General features: G+C 32.5%; 2 protein-coding genes across 4 annotated transcripts in view; one reads left to right on the top strand and one right to left on the bottom strand.

Moving 5' to 3' along the window:
• Window positions 1–1,797: 1,797 nt before the first annotated feature.
• LOC123709220 (fibroblast growth factor receptor homolog 1-like) overlaps window positions 1,798–16,780 on the bottom strand; it is a 57,033-nt gene continuing 42,050 nt past the window's right edge. The window contains exons 3-15 of one of the 2 annotated variants that reach the window (XM_045660359.1): window positions 12,216–12,372; window positions 11,363–11,487; window positions 10,289–10,564; window positions 9,500–9,691; window positions 8,983–9,185; window positions 7,098–7,233; window positions 5,922–6,178; window positions 5,340–5,577; window positions 4,459–4,648; window positions 3,988–4,099; window positions 3,245–3,438; window positions 2,504–2,641; window positions 1,798–2,133 (exon numbers count right to left, since the gene is read on the bottom strand). In XM_045660359.1, coding sequence (XP_045516315.1) covers window positions 1,929–2,133; window positions 2,504–2,641; window positions 3,245–3,438; window positions 3,988–4,099; window positions 4,459–4,648; window positions 5,340–5,577; window positions 5,922–6,178; window positions 7,098–7,233; window positions 8,983–9,185; window positions 9,500–9,691; window positions 10,289–10,564; window positions 11,363–11,487; window positions 12,216–12,372 — 2,423 coding nt within the window. In that variant the 3' untranslated portion in view covers window positions 1,798–1,928. Of the gene's footprint in view, window positions 2,134–2,503; window positions 2,642–3,244; window positions 3,439–3,987; window positions 4,100–4,458; window positions 4,649–5,339; window positions 5,578–5,921; window positions 6,179–7,097; window positions 7,234–7,860; window positions 8,079–8,982; window positions 9,186–9,499; window positions 9,692–10,288; window positions 10,565–11,362; window positions 11,488–12,215; window positions 12,373–16,780 lie in introns of both variants that reach the window. The other variant, XM_045660349.1, reaches the window with a different exon arrangement.
• LOC123709232 (biogenesis of lysosome-related organelles complex 1 subunit 2) lies at window positions 14,536–15,797 on the top strand. Of its 2 annotated transcripts, none has more exons than XM_045660372.1 (5): window positions 14,536–14,758; window positions 14,984–15,082; window positions 15,157–15,290; window positions 15,367–15,478; window positions 15,631–15,797. In XM_045660372.1, the coding sequence occupies exons 2-5, from the start codon at window positions 15,028–15,030 to the stop codon at window positions 15,774–15,776; spliced, it is 447 nt and encodes a 148-aa protein (XP_045516328.1). In that variant the 5' UTR covers window positions 14,536–14,758; window positions 14,984–15,027; the 3' UTR covers window positions 15,777–15,797. The 2 variants fall into 2 exon arrangements, with proteins under 2 accessions (XP_045516328.1, XP_045516337.1); XM_045660381.1 differs by having other exon boundaries at window positions 14,536–14,856.

Below are 16,780 nucleotides of genomic sequence, written 5' to 3'. Positions count from 1 at the left end.
AATATTTTTTGACAATTCGATATTAGCGTTTAGACGAACATCAAACATGCAAACTTAGAATATCTAATATTTACAATACGTTAATATATAGGTGCTATAATTCAAGTATTTACTTACAGTCATCGTGCGTGTTGTAGTAAAGAAAATATTAATTATATAGAAAACGAATAGCTTTCATCGAAATCTTTACGATTAAAAATAAATAGTATCTTGTGAGTTTATGTATCAATATTTGTCAATACTTTGTCTGAATATGTTAAAGGTTCGTATACATCTAAGAGAGTATTGGTCTAACTTAAAAAATACATGATTTTTTTTACCATACGAACTTATTATTAAAAACTTAACGCGTTATGAAGCTTAACGTTCAACAGATATTAAACCACTTAGAACGATATTAAGTAGGACCTTTTTTTACCGATCAGAAGAAAACCGGAGGATTATAATCCAACTACTAAACCTTTTGTTTCATAAGCAACTTAAATTAATAGCATTGCGTTACAAGTACATGATTTACAATTATTTCAAATGTTTCGATATACACCTTAGTTTATATTTTTTGTTGTATATACAGTATTTGTATGTACCACGTTAAGGTAACATAAGGTATACAACTAGGTCATCTTACTTCATGCTATAATATTATATCTGTATTTCTAAAGTTAAAAATAAATTCACAAATAAACTTTAGACTTATATATTTATAACAAAATATTTGACTATACCTACATTATCAAATATTTACACGTGTATCATCTACGAGTACAATCAATCTTAAAGTAATTAAGTACAAAAATAATTTGGTTTAAAAATGCATTACATGATTGTTATTATGACAGACTAGAATAATTATATGTCTGAGTTATTGAAACTAAGTCCAATATACTGTTTAATTTATACTAAACACGTGAATAAGATACTTATTTAAATAAATTGTAGATTGTGCATCCTTGAAATATTTTATTCAAAATAAATAATACAATATTTCAAACGTAGAATTTGTTGAAGGCAATTGACCTTATCACTACTAAATGATCTTCGTCAACAATTATTTGGAAGATTTTATTTTCAAATAGGGCGAATATTTTATTTTTAAAAGATTTGCATTTTCGACAGGATACATTTTTCATAAATACTTTTCTGCACATAAAACAGGAACATATACAAATTGCCGAGATCAAATCGGGCTTGTCGTTGATTAAGGTTCATTTTACGCCCGTATTTAGAAAAAATAGTTAACTAAAGAACATTATTGTTTCATCTTGTATTGTAGTTACGCTAATGAAAAGGCAGAACAGTTAAGAGTAGACTGAGAGTGACTTAGTTTCATAATTAAGGTAAATTGAAGCAACAATTGTAAAAAAGTACGAAAATAGGTTGTGGATTAGTTCATGTACCTTAAACGTAGGATTTGTCACCGAAAATACTTAACGTAACTATAAAATGTAATAAAGATACAACAGACCAACTTTGGTAATATTTACACTAAGCTATATTTACAAGACAATTTTGGTAAATAAATAAATTTAGTAATTATTTCGTATCCGATCAATGAGGTTTGCTGTGCAACCTCAAATCGCGCTAATTGATACATTAGGCCATATTATGAAAATTAAGTTTGAGTTCATAAAAGAGGTGGGCTTTGACTCAATAAGCGTACAAACTATTTTTAATACTGAACTATCTAAATTAACGTTGAAAAGTAAAATTGTGGTAAAAATAACCTCCGTAATCAAAATTTATTTTTAAGACTTATTATCTTTCTAGATATAATAGTCTTTTTCTCTATTAAGACTTGTCAAAATCTACCGATGGTATGTAATATGTAATATTTTTTCTACATTATTCATTTTATATATATAATTTAAGTATATATATTAAACATTTTTATCGAATTCGCAGTAAGAATAATTCACATACATTTAATGTTATTTAATAAATGGAAATTCACTGTCACTTTCATCTCCGGAGCCGTCATAACTGGAAGGTGGAGTGTCAAGCTGTGGAAGTCCCAGGTCTAAATACTCCTGGTTGGCAGTCACCGTCAGGATCTTATCCAAGTCTTCGACCAGTTCAGTGAAAGACGGTCTATCGCCTGGAGAGAACGACCAGCATTCCCGCATCAACATGTATCTGAAAGAATATGGTGTTATAATATAATTATAATAATAATAAAAAAAGATTAATACGTGTTATTAAAATGACGTGTCTCGCAAAAATGTATTCGTAACATCAAAGATAATAAACTAACTTACAAAAATTTCAATGTTATCGATTAAATTTGTAAAACATAGATCTATTGGATGATAATTTCCGTACGATGTTTTTCTTCACCGTAGAAATTAGTCTTCATAATATTATTAATAAGGAAAAAGAGGCTTTATATAAAGTAATATTATGAACGTAATTAATCATTAATATTATCGAAGAAATGCTCAGTGGAGTTTGAACACTGTTTGTTATTAGCCATTTTATTGACAATTATTTTTTATAATATACTCACATTTCCAGACTACAGCATGGTGGCTTTTCCATGCGATGTCCCGCGCTGAGATGCTGGTACATGTACTGCCCCGCCACCGTGGGGTATGGAGTACCCCCGAGGGTCATTATCTCCCAGAGGAGGACACCGAAGGACCAGCTGAAATAACAGGATATTCGTATTATGGAGATTGATTATTTCAAGAACCCAGCTTCATGAAAATTTACGTTTGGAGTCCGGAGGTCAGTATCCGGTAGAATAAATTTTATTTCAGGTTCAAAGATACAGAAACCTATAGGTAAAAGATATTTAGAAATGCCACATAACGAAGTTTTGTATTTCAGATAAATATATAATCTGTATAATAAATATAGGCCGGCTTATTTTTAAGCGGCCTTTTTATTAGATACCTATTCCTTAGAAAATACCCCAATTTCTTTCGAGCGATAAAAAAATAGTGGCTGAAATTGTCTTTAATCTATAGTCCATGCGGAAATTAATGTTTACTATATTTGTTACCAAAAGCATTGTTAGCCTAGTGGCTTCAGTGAGCGACTCCTTGGGTCGTAGGTTCAGTCCCCGTGCAGCAACAGACTTTCTGTCTACGCGCATCTAACTCATCCAAATGAAAATCCAAAAATCTACAAAATGTGACAGAGTGCCTGTTCACCTACTTGTCTATGAAATAATGATGCAATCTAAGGCCAAGACCCATGTAAGGCTGTAGCGCTGTGGATTCTTATTATTAGATTCGTTACTTACACATCAGTCTGCGTAGTAAACACCTTGTGGTACAAGGATTCGGGAGCCATCCATCGCACAGGCAATCTGCCCTCAGTCTTTTTGCGGTAATAGTCGTTACTGTGCACGTCTTTGGCTAAGCCGAAGTCCGCTATCTTTAGCACACAATCGTCAGACACGAGCACATTACGGGCTGCTAGATCACGGTGGATACACTGGAAAGAATTCAAAAATTAAATATTCCATAAGTCTAAGAGAGCGTAATATTTCTTTAGATAATCCCTTTTTAGAAAAGGCAACGTTCTAGACTTTTTTATAGATGCGTATTTGATTTGATAAAACAATTTTTTCTCGCTCAACCTTAGCGATATTGTCGGAAAGTATAGTCGCCGGCAATTCCTTAAGCATTCACTAAAATAATCGTAGTTATAAAGTAATTATTTTAACATCGCTCGCATCGTAAGGAAATCGGCATGTCTTAGAAAAAGTTGACGACATGTGTCAGGCACAGGAGGCTGATTACTTGCGTATTAGATTGAAAAATGATCATGTAACTGGTTCAGAAAAACCTAAAGAGGTTGTAGCGCCACTGATTTATTTTGATTATTTATTGGCAGTTAATTCCTTTATTGGATGGTCCATACTTATGTACAGATATTGGTAAGTATAAACTTTTGTAAAAAAATAATTCTAAAGCAGACTTTTATTGAGTAAAAATTCTCCTATATTATGTATTTGGAAGTTTTCTGTAATAGGACACTTACCCGTCTAGAAGCTAAATACTCCATTCCTCTTGCAACTTGATAAGAGAAGGAGACCAAGTCTTTCTGCGTAAGCGTTTTCTTATCTTTCAGGTCTTCGGTTGGTGATTCATATCTGTGGAATACAAAATTATAAATAAATTGTGGGTACAAAACCTTAAAAAATTCCATAATCTCTACGTAAATATTATTTTAGCACACGTATATCAGCGCAATCTATCCGTAGCGTTAAACAACTCATTACCAATTTATAACAAACGTAAAATGTTAAAGGAAAATTGGAAAACAACAGAGCACTGTCTGTAAGTAGCATTTTGAAACCCAACGCGCATAAGCGCCATCTATCCATAGTATTTAAAATTTAACAAGTAACAGAGCGACATCTACGTGTAGCTGTTATAAATCAAAGGTATGAAAGCAAGATTTAAAAAAAAAATTAAAGTCAGCGCCATCTATATTTTGTTTTCAATATACCTGTTTCCCGGTCGGTGGTTCCTCAAAAACTCTCTTAGATTTCCATTCGGAGCGTATTCCACTATGACGTACAGAGGTCCATCTTGAGTACAGCATCCTAACAAGTTGATGATGTTCACATGCTTTCCTATCATCTTCATCATCTCCATTTCAGACACTAGCGCCATCATTTCAGCGTCTGTGTGACCCTCTGAAAAAATTCAATACATCGTATGCAACTTTCCCTCTTTATAATATGAAAAAAAAATTTTTTTTTAATATATGTATTTGACTTTATTACTTAAAGTCTTACCAGTAACCAGTACCGGTACCTTCTTACCAGTACCAGTCTTACCACTGTAGCCAAAACGCAATTCATGTAAAAAAACGATAAAAAAATTCAAATAGAACCTTTTTCTTATTTAACTGTCTCATTTCATATCTACTATTAACTACATCGAATCTAAAAAATTAGTACTCCAGTATTGCTAGTGTTTTTAGGAGACTAACTAATTAGGTATATATATACATTTAAACGAATGTAGGATAAAATATATTTATATTATATTGAATTGTTTGTAAGTATCTCGTCCTGTACGTTCAAAGTCCGAGTAAGGGCAAGGTGTTTTTAAAACCATTGGTAACGGTTTTTGCTATAAGATTAATTAGTCGCTGAAACTGGTACTCTTTAACGTATTTTTAATTAAAGTAAAAAAATATTTATTTTACAGAATATTACAATCTAAATCACGGTATATTACTTTGAAAACCACCGTGGTTTGTATAAAGTGGAATGTCATTAAAATAATAGGTCACTTATTTTGCATTTATCAATGTCCATCGGGCTACTGCGTAAAACTTGGAATCATAAAACCCCATTCTACAATTAAAGTAAGCCTTACCTTTAAGCATCTTGACAGCGACCACAGCCTGAACACCAGGCTTCAGTATCCCCAAACAATCTGCCTTCACGACCTTCCCAAACTCTCCCTCTCCCAAAACCTTGCCCAATGCCAGTGACTCCCTTGGCACTTCCCAATCTATGTCCACGGGTAACTCGTATTCTGACATCATCATTGCCTCAGTGTTTTTCTGCACTTGAGACAGCTTTTGCTTCTCGATCTTTACTACTGGCATCAGCTGGAATTAACGAGCATTTTAACACGTATATTTAGATCAATTAAAGTTATTTTGTGTTTGCCATTGTATCATGGCTTATTGCATAGGGAATTTGAACGCGAGACCGTTCCCCCCCCCCCTCTTGTCAGCAAAAGTAAGCAAAGCTCTCAAAAATAATAGTACATAAACGTATAAATTTTTTGTAGGAATCCTCAAAAATGCATTTAATTATCAAGCATAGACAATGTGTAATATGTGTAAAAAAGTAAATAAACACTGTTGACGTAATCACTAAATAATATACCCTATACAGCAGACCCTATATAAAATTACACGTGTCACTATATATACATATAAGTACTTACCAAACCCTCCTCAGTAATATTCTGTGTTCCATTCATCAGTGGTTTCTCTACTGTTACTTTCTTCGTCCAATGCGTGACAATCACTGCGCGTGCAGTTTCAATAGCCAGTTGCTTTTTTAACTTCTCCTGTTTTAACTTTTTGAATATCATCACCACGATAATAGCAGCCACGAAGAACATAGCACCGAGTACGGCAGTCAAGATGTTTATTAGTAATGTATGTTTCCCGTGATCCAGTGCTTCCGGTACCGGAAACGCTGAAATTTGAAATTAGAATAATGGCGCGCAAGTTTTGCTCAAATGTGCGATGCAAGTATTTGTTTATGTAAAGTTAGGTGAATTTATTTTAAAAGAGAATATTTTAATCGTCTTAACACTACGTTGTAATGTAAATGTTTTAAATAATCAGTGGTATTAGAACCGTATCTAGTTATCAGATTTCATCCGCTCCTTTTTCTTTTATTATAACATTTGATCTCTTTATTAAGCAAGTAGGTCAGTGACCGACATTTTGTCAGTTTTTGAGATTGAAACGCGGTTTGTACACCGTAAGAGCAGGGCCCTTTTTCTGTAACTTCCAATAGTGATACAGCGATAAACAATAAATCATTGGCACTACGACCCTTTTTAGGTCTGGGCTCAGATTTCAGTATCTGTTTCATGATCATTTGTTAATCTAATAGGCAAGTGATCAGCCTTCTGTGCCTGACGCACGCCGTCGATTTTTTGGATCTAAGGCAAGCCGATTTCCTCACCATGTTTTCCTTCACCGTTCGAGCGAATGTAAAATGCACACATAGAAAGAAAGTCCATTGGTGCACAGCCGGGGATCGAGCTAACACTGCACTACCGACAGCGATCCCGATCTCAATATTCAGTTTGTATCCGTAGTGTTGATATAACAACATTGGGATTAAGAGAACTTCTTTGAACTTGCATACAAAAACGTCAGCATTTGTATCGCTGTCGTTACAGAGTAAGGGCGAGGTGTAATTGCACATAGACAAAGAAAACACATTGGTGCATAACCGAGATTCGAACGGCAGCTCGTATTATTAATTACATATTTATTTAAAATTTAACTTTAACCGCATTATTTGTCACTGTCACTAATCAATATAAATATCGAATGTTTTAAATTCGTGTGTATTCGCCAAGAAGACAATAGTTACTTACAATCAAGAACTGTTAAGTAGCCCTTCGCAGTCGTGTTGCCCAAAGAGTTGAGAGCTACACAGACGTACCACCCCTCGTCTTCTTTCGTAACGTTGTATATTGTCAACTGTTCGGGCAAGTCTTCTGGATTTTCAGTCTGTAAGTAAAATTTTACATCTTTAAGCACGTGATTTTCTATGCTTAAACAATCTTCAATAAACTAGTTGCAAAGGTTACAAAGTATCACCGCTTTGATATCCATCATTTACCGGATCAAGGTCAAATCTATGAAGAACAGTTCAATTCATGCAAAACTCAAGGAGTAGAAACTTATAAACAAACCCAGGTATCATGAAGTGAGGTCTAATATAACAGTGTATCTTCTATAGTCTATAAATCTTAAAACATTAGAATGTTTATCAACTACATGACCATGTTATAAAAGCAAAATTACCTAATACATTTTTCCATTGTTTTTATTAGGGAATCAGCATCCACATATGAATACTATAGATAAAGAAAAAGAAACTTTTAATTCAGGTCTGAGATAATAGAATTATATCAATTAGCGCTCAAACATGCATATATATACTCAACATATACATAAGAAAAGGCAAAAAAGCAATGTTCATGCATAATACAACTTAAATTCTATTTAAATTACGTTTCAATACGAAATTAACTTCGTCCATTAAGAAATACTGTAAACGAAAGAATGCAGAAAAAACAAGCATAAACATGCCATAAAGCACAGATCACACAGAGCACACAACAGTCCCCTCACCATAACAACTCTAGAAACGTCTCTGTACACGACTGGCTCTTTACTGCCAGCATCCGACGTTGAGACATTATAAATATATTCGTGTGTGTTAAAATACATCCAGTAAACAGATGGATGTAGGTCTGAGAGAAATTCGCAACTGAATTTCGCTGTTTGTCCAACAAGTTTCGTTTGATTAACTGCTGCTTGCGTCAACACAGGTTTTGCGTATAGATGCTCTATGGACAAATAAAACCTTTTTAGTTAGAACCCGCAACTCTTTCCGGTTTCCTAGGAAACGAAGGTTTTAGCGGAATCAAATAAAATTTAGAGAATTTGTCAAATACTAACAACAAAAGCATATAGAACAACGATAGGCTGATACTCTATCATTTCGAATCGAGAAACTTCTAAAACACACTATGGCGAAATAAATTTGTAACAAAATTTTCAATCAAGACTTATACAACATTAATAAGTGCATGTGCGTTGTAAAATAAAGTAAAAACGTAATCAGAACAACAATTTAAAGTAATAGACACACGAACCCTGGCTGAATCTTGTCACAAGCCGGCTTAGCAAGAAATTACCTTAAACCCTAAGGATAGATGTTTCTAATACATAACTGCCAGTTAGACCCTACAATCTCCATAGATAATTGATTAAACCCCGATAAGACAAACCTAATCTATTGAGACAGGATCAGCTATAAATTACCTTTATCTCCCGTTCTGTGGAAAATTGTAAATAATTGCCACAACCAGGTAATTTAAAGAGGGTTCTTAAGATTAACCTTTAACCTTATGAGTAAAATGGCCATCACCAATCCTTTACCAGTTAGTTTATGTGAGATAATGAGGTTATTAACATTTGCTGTGATTTTCAGTTTACGGTGCTTTTATAGTAACCTTTTACCTAGGTGAAATTGGCTTTGTACAGAATAAACAAAATAACAACAAGTTGATACGTAATATATATATATATATATATATATAACACATACGATATTGACGGAAGTTTAGGGTTTTGTAAGGGTTTCAATAGGTATACACTGAGATAGAATAGATTTCTATAAATACTAAGCCAATTTCACAAAGCTCTTGTGAGAAACCAAAATTCCACCACCAGAACATAATCAAAGACCTCTATTCGATCTCCGACTGGAGGTGGCGAGTCGCTTGGTCCGACTTCAGCGTCTTTCAATGAAGTGTTAAATGGTCTTATCCAGTACACCAATGGTTCTAAGTCAGATACCGGTGGACACTGGAGCTGTACTGTGTCATTCACAAGAACCGTGATGTTCCCTGGATATCCTTCTTTTATGTAGGGACTTGAAGGATAGCGTTCTACGAGGTAATGCATCTTTATTATATACGTTATCATATTTGTAGTGAGAGTTCTATATTGGTGGTGTGCCCGAGAATTAATTACATATTAATGTATTTTTATATACTTATAAACAAAGTCTTAACCTAATCACAATTCTTTGTAAAAACCTTTAGAAAATTATAAATTAATGTGACCTATGTATTTACAAGTAATTAGATTTTCAAAATATCAGTAATCATGAATAAAATTATAAATGTTGAACGTAAAGATGGTAAGTTTTGTTCTTGCGTTTAATAAAACAGATTGTATATGGAAAATAATATCACAATACCTTGTATATGAAGTGTATAAACATGTTGAATACATCCCAATTCATTGCACACTTTGCAAGTGTAGTTTCCATTATCAGCTTTGGTTAATTCGTCCAACGACATCAACCATTTACCATAAGATGGTTTGAAGTAACTTCTCGATATTGGTGTAACATTATTTTTATACCACGTTATGTTGGGCATAGGATTACCTGTAAAAGTTAACGGCGTCATAAAGTATTTATAACTGGCGGGAGGATATCATTTTCGGTAACACGGGTTAATGCCTTGAACGTGTAAACAAATGTGGATAAATTTTACAGTAGACAATTTACTAGTAAAATTAATATATTTTAATGTCATGATGGGTTATGACGAAAATATATACTTCAATGATTTAACATACTTCAATGATAATACATACATCTGTGCCGGAAGATTGGTTTCGATTGTAAATCGAACTTTAATAACGATTTCAATCATGTTTGTCATCTAATAAATTTAATTTATACTTTTTATATATTTATTATTGCGTAATTTAGATACACTAACGGTTCAGAAAACACCAAAAACCACTAAAGGGTTTAACGTTGGTGCCTGAAGAGGAAACAATATTGGTTACTATGTATACTTATGAAAATTAATAATAAAGTAATAAATAAAATACGCAAGACTTCCAATTCAAATCTTTTGTTTACTGTTAATCTTTTCAGAGTTCTTTCTCAATCGAAAGCAATGTTATTCACAAAGAAACGCTACAGATACCCTGCCCCATTGAAGGGCCACAAAACATTAAATCAGTAGCTCACCTTCAGCAGCGCATTTGAACCGAATCGAACTGCCTGCTGGCTTCATTTCCATATTATACATTTTCAGTGGATGTTTAAACTTCGGCGCGTACTTGGACTTAGTATTATCAACATGACCATAATTTAAATGCTCTTTTTCATTCCTCTCATCAGGATCGTCGTCTTTGGGGTCGTATTCTCTGTGTGTTTCGTCTATGGTGTTGTTTTCGACTAACTGCGCTGAGTGTTGTGATAGTATTTCTGGCATAGGTCGCTGTACATCGTCTGATTGATATTCTAGAAATATATCGATAGTTAGTTATATTATATGGTAATAAACCATAGAACACATATACCTAACATACACCATGTTAGGTATAATGCTATACTAATAATAATCGTTAGAAGCATTAACTTCAAAGTTTTTTTGGACATAATTATAAAGCATCTACGTTATATAATTTATAAAGTTAAGCCGATGTACAATTTCAGGCCATTACGACAGAATCATCACCAAATTTAACTATAAACGACAAGTTCACAAACATTGAGACAGTATTTATAATCATAACATTTCGCCTCGTTGCAAGGCAAGCCGTGGTATTCTGTTTACACATCTGGATGTCCAATAAAGATGCCAATTAAATATAGTATGAAAATAACTGGGGTCGAATTCGAGGTTTGTACGCTTTCATAGGTAGATGTAAAATTTAACATTGAAATAAATGAGTCCACTGCGTCAAATGAATACTCTTCGGTGTAAAAATCCTATTCATAATGACCACATGGAATGGCATTTGAAGGGACTATTAATAAATAATAGTATACTATAGTAAATTAAAGTGTTCCATAATGATGGGTATTAAAACAAGTAAAATAAGCCGTAGGCGAGGTTTTTAATAGAATCAAAGTTTATTGTTAAGACACAAGTTTTACCTGAAATGAAAATGATACAGAGAACAATATGAATACAGTATGAAAACATATGATTAATATTTTAATCTTAGATATATAATATTTTAACCATAGTTACTATTATAATAAAGAAGGAAGTACTTAAATTGTACTATAAAAACTGAACTATTTCTGACCAACCTTCAATATCAGCATCGATTTCGGGTTTATGTTTAATTGTAACACTCATTTCTTTACTTTCATCTTCTTCATTTTGACAAGCGTATACTCCGGCATCTTTAGCGCGAAACCCTTTTATCCTTAACCTGAAATTTCATAGTGAAATACCTTAAAGTATATGTAACGAACATTCGACATTGTTTGAATTCATTTACCTATCTGTAAGGTTTTTCATTTAGCCGAATAATCGGTATATGCTAACTGCGAAGGCAAAAAGCAATGCATTATTATTAAAAGCTACTTCATATACTACATTGTTCAAGTTGTGATCGATTTAAAATATTAACATGATCGACAGTTTGTTTTCTCTACCACAGCTCGCTTAACGTGATTTATCGCTTGTATTTGCAGCATTACCAGAGAAATGCGTAAATATTGATGTAAATTCTAATTCAGATCGATTTAGTCTAATACCATCGATTCTCAGAAGCTAATACCGATCATAAATTGGCTGATTAAACTAGATGTATGGGAGTATCGTAGCCAATTGGTTCTTTTAGAACTGAGTTTATGAGAGCCCCTATATCAATCATTTCCCTCTTCTATTTATAGTAATAATAAGTTTAATTTTGATAAAATATGCAATTTTCTTATATTGCTATTAAAGTCAATTATATATATATAAATATGTACTATGATCAGTGTAACGAATCGATATTTTTATATAAGAGGGCGTAAACGGTTCGAAGCCTCATCTGATGCTAAGTGATGCTGCCGCTTATGGACACTCACACTGCCAGAAGCATCGCAAGTGCGTTGCCGGCCTCTTAAGTTGGTACGCTCTTATCTTGAATTAATAATTGTAATGACCTACCATTGTCTTTGCTGCATAAGCCGGTTTTTTCCCTGATTTTCAATTGGTTTACCGTCAAAGAACCACCGAACTGCTGGCATCTGATTTCTTGGCTTCAGTCCGCAAATAAGTCGAAGTCTCTCATTTGTAGTTGCTTCGACTACTGTATAGTCATCGTCTGAAAAGGGAGTATATTTGAGTATACATGCCGATTTGTTCTTTTTTTCGCCGTTTTACTTATTATATTCACATTAAATTTAATTGAAATCTTTGTTTTTTTTATATTATAATTTATTTACGCAAGTATCACACTCATAATAAAAAATAGTTTAAGATTGTATCAATAAAATTTATTGCTATAAATGTGATTAAATATTCTGTTTATTCAAGTAAATAAACATAATAAATAGTTAGGATAAGTTAACATTCCAATCAAGATGCGTTACATTTAACCCCCGTGGGTTTAAATCAGCCCATGAAAAATAAGCTACAAAAACATATAGTCTTAATGATGTAGTTAATTTGTTGACCATTGATCATTGGGACTTCAAGGTTTTCTTCAAACATATCTATATTATATCTAGAGCAGATAAGCTGCTAAGATACTGTGAGAAGTGGGTAAATAAAGGTTTTAAAATAAAACATAAGTACGTGTTGCACATGGGACTGTTAAGATTTTACGTCTTAAACCATCACGTTCCGAGTTAAGCGTTTTAAATTTCGCAATATTTTCGTGTTTTATGGGCTATCAAGTTAAGTATAATAACCATAAAATTTTAAAGCAAATAAAAGAGATTTTACAAGTATGGGTATCATTCTAATTTATCTTTATTAATTATAACAATGAAGTGAAAAACGCTCAGTCGCTCTACCCAAAATACGTAGACTTTTGTAAATTTTTTCACTAACCTATTCCTAAATTCTGTTAAACGACATTAAATGTCGTACACGTTTATGCTCTACTTAGTTTTTGATAATGGAAAACTTAGATTTTATGACATGACTAAGGGCTGAAGGCAACTAGACACTACACTTTGTACAAGGCCTCGTGGCAAATGTGATAGAACCTTTTAAAATCTTTATACGTATCTATATGTAGATTGTAGGGACTTTGTTAATGTGGATATGTTATAACCACGATAAGACGATTTTTTTTCATCAAAAAAATAAAACTGTTAATCTGTTCTAACAGCATTACATATCATATTTGAACTAAAATTTAAAGAGTTTACTTAAATGTAAAGTCCTAAAAATATAAAAGGACATTTATTTTACGACACCAATTGTAGGCACAATGTTGCATTTCTTTGTTTTGAGAGTGGGTTTGGTTGAAACATTAATGGGCGTCCAGATTTGTGGCCTGTGAAATATTGCCTTCAAACAGTGATGTGCTTTGTTCTGTCGACATCGATGAATTCACTCACTCGATATGACTTTCGCGACCTTTCCCAAGTTCGTTGTACCGTATAAATCTGGGTAAATATTTTGAATTGAGATCATTTCATTGCCAATTTTCGTATGAATAATTTATTTATTACTAACTTAACGAATATAAATTGGTAATCTCCTAAATTATATGATACTTATAGGTAAGTTAATAAGTCGGGTAGGTATCGTAAAATAAACTTCAATTATTTTTTAAATTGTGACCAAAATTTATTTAGATCTAGTTTTCAAACTTCGATAAAAAAAACCTATTTCTTACTCATCACTCTTTGTTTCGCGAACGTTAAAGGTCGCCGTAGTGAGTGCATATGCTCAGCAGATGCAGACCTATGCCCTTGAGCAGTAAAAAAACTTTCTCAAGATTCAATCATTTTTGTTAAATCAATACGTCAACTTGTATCGTGAGAACGACTATGTCTAAGATTAAGATTGATTAATGACGAACAAAAAAGTCAATTTCTTAATGGACATTTAAACAACGTGAAATTTAAGTTCGTATTGCCGTTGTATATATATAGAGGGAGGAAACACAAGTTTGAATAAAATTAAAGAAATGCTCGAGGTTTTCAATTATAAGATGCGAGCATTTTTATACATTATTGTACCCATATTTCATACACTATATGGAATATTCTTATGAGTCCGTCTGTAGCCGTTACTATAGTTGATTTCGTTTACGATATTATAATTTTACCGACTTCGCTGTAGTCGCTAACAACATGAAATATCACAGGATTATAGCTATATTCGATTAATAGAAATGAGGAGAAAAAAATCCATCACAATATCGGTATTCAAATTCAATAAACGGTATATGAATACGATACGTTAGTAGGACTACATACGTCATTAAATTATAGCTTATGAGAGTGTCTCGCAGTCCGATACTCGGTAGTGTGCGACGTGCGCAGTGCGCACTCCGGCTTAGTGATTGGTCATTGGTTGTAGAGCGTGCACTGATAAAATTATAAAGTAATGTTATTTAAATACGCAAGGGAAACTCAAAAGTATAACACTGTGACTTAAATTGAGTAGCTGTGGATTTGATTTATAAGAAATGACAACTGACATTGTCAACTGACAGTTGAGTTAAGTTTGGCCGTGAATACATTTTAAAGGTAAATTTAAAATATAAATAATACATATTTATCAATATGTTATATACGAAGAAGTGTTAATTAACGCCATAAATAGTACTTAAACAATTGAATATACGGTTGAGTATTCTTTATTGTTCACATACTACTTTATCAGAACTGAATGTTTCCGTTTATTAATACATTTACAATTCATTATATGACATATAATACATACCATGTTATGATATATATATTTCTTTACAGATTTCTCTATCTTTAATAAGTAAGCTCTTTAGTAATTATACATAATGTCTGATGAAGATATTGGTCGTGAAAAATGGTCAGCAGAGGAAAGGAACCGAGGTTGGTCTTGTCCTGTTCAGTTTAAATAATCGAATATTATTTTATAAGCTTACCTAACTTCATATTTATTGCAGATAACCTGCATGTATCACCAAGCTGCTCAAGTTTTGAAGTATTAGATCCTCATGATCCCATTATAAGTCGACTTGCTACACAATTGTTTAAAAGGACTAATGATTACCTTCAAGGTGAAGTAACAGCGGGACAGGTATATAAAATACAATGTTTCCTTTTTTATGATTTTATAATAAACACTAAGAGAATAATAAGTATGAATATTTAAGGATCATTATATACTGCTGGAAGAAATTAACAGATTAGCTATAACAAAGTATGCTGATCTTAAAAACCTTACTGTTAACTTGGAAAAAACCCTGAATGAATACAACAAAATGTGTAAGTATGTTTGTTTTTAAGAGTAAAAAGAGTGCTGACTTTCAATCAAAGCTATTAATTCTTATCTGTTCGAATTAAGTTTTTACTGCAAAAAAAAATTGGTATTAAACTTATGTTTTACACCTATATATTTACATTACACTTATTTTCAGATGATACTAGCATTTTACCACTTCTGCAGCAAATTGATGACATTGATTCTCAGGTAACACAATTTGAAGCAAATGCATACCGTTTAGACAGTTACACCAAACAGCTGAAGGCACAATTTGAAGAGCTATGTGAAAAGAGCAAATAATTAAATTTAATTAAATTACAACCACTTTTTTATTACTCCTGAAGTTTGCAAATAATGTAATTGAAAATGATCTAAAGAAATGAGAATTACAGTTCATAGAATAGTTTGCATTTGGAACAACTTTAACAGTAAACGTTAATCAAATCTGTAACCACAAACAACTTGTTATGCAGTCTTCTGTCTAAATACCTTTTGTGTAATAAATCAAAAACATTACTCCCACACAATAATTTGTTAGACCATACTTTTTAAAGTAAATTATGTTTCTTGCACCATTTAATAGATGTCGCCTTGTTAATGTCAAACTGAAAATTAATCATAAAAATTGGAACTGCGTCAGAGTAAAAAACTGTAAGACGTCAAAAAATATAATTTATTACAATAAATTACTGTTCAAATAATAAAAGTGATTCGGCTGTACAAAAATTGGTCTGTAGCTTTTCGTTGACGTGTGCTCAAATATACAAAACAGCAAGCATTCTAAAACTATTACTTGGGCTTCTATTTTATTATTTCAGCTTTTAAGGTATTGGCTAGTTATATATGTATTTAGAAACTATACACTAATATGATACAATAAATTAACAAGACGTATGAAATACGAATCTTTTGTAATTCAACATTTGTATGGGGTTTTGATTGCTTGGCCGTGATCCAGATCGTGGGCGTTTTTAATATCGTAAATGTATACGTAATAAGAGTAATGTATATTTTTATACCAATATAATTTTTTGAAATATTTTAATGGATATATAAAAGGCTCTTATGATTAATTGATTATACTTATTGGAACTGTTTATACTATATTAGTTTTTAGGCGTTACCTCTATATTAATCTGAGACATACGGTAACTATATAAGTTTTTGGCATGTTACATCGCCAGATTTAGCGTGTTGGGAGTTAGTTCGCACCCTGTTGCGCTTGTACTGTTAGAAACAACCTTAAAATGACCTGCGTATTTAATGATATATTTAACGGGCCTTAAGTATAGCTGCCTACATCA

The sequence above is a fragment of the Pieris brassicae genome, chromosome 1 (genome assembly GCF_905147105.1).
Source record: "Pieris brassicae chromosome 1, ilPieBrab1.1, whole genome shotgun sequence".
NCBI classification, from domain to species: Eukaryota; Metazoa; Arthropoda; class Insecta; order Lepidoptera; family Pieridae; genus Pieris; species Pieris brassicae.
The sequence above is the reverse complement of the archived record's forward strand: the minus strand, read 5'-3'. Positions and strand labels throughout refer to the sequence as shown.

Bases quoted from the DNA above. Each gene is read 5' to 3' on its own strand.
- LOC123709232 (XM_045660372.1), top strand. From the start codon at position 15,028: ATGTCTGATGAAGATATTGGTCGTGAAAAATGGTCAGCAGAGGAAAGG. The intron at 15,291-15,366 runs GTATATAAAATA...TGAATATTTAAG, and splicing joins GTGAAGTAACAGCGGGACAG to GATCATTATATACTGCTGGA. The intron at 15,479-15,630 runs GTAAGTATGTTT...ACTTATTTTCAG, and splicing joins GAATGAATACAACAAAATGT to ATGATACTAGCATTTTACCA.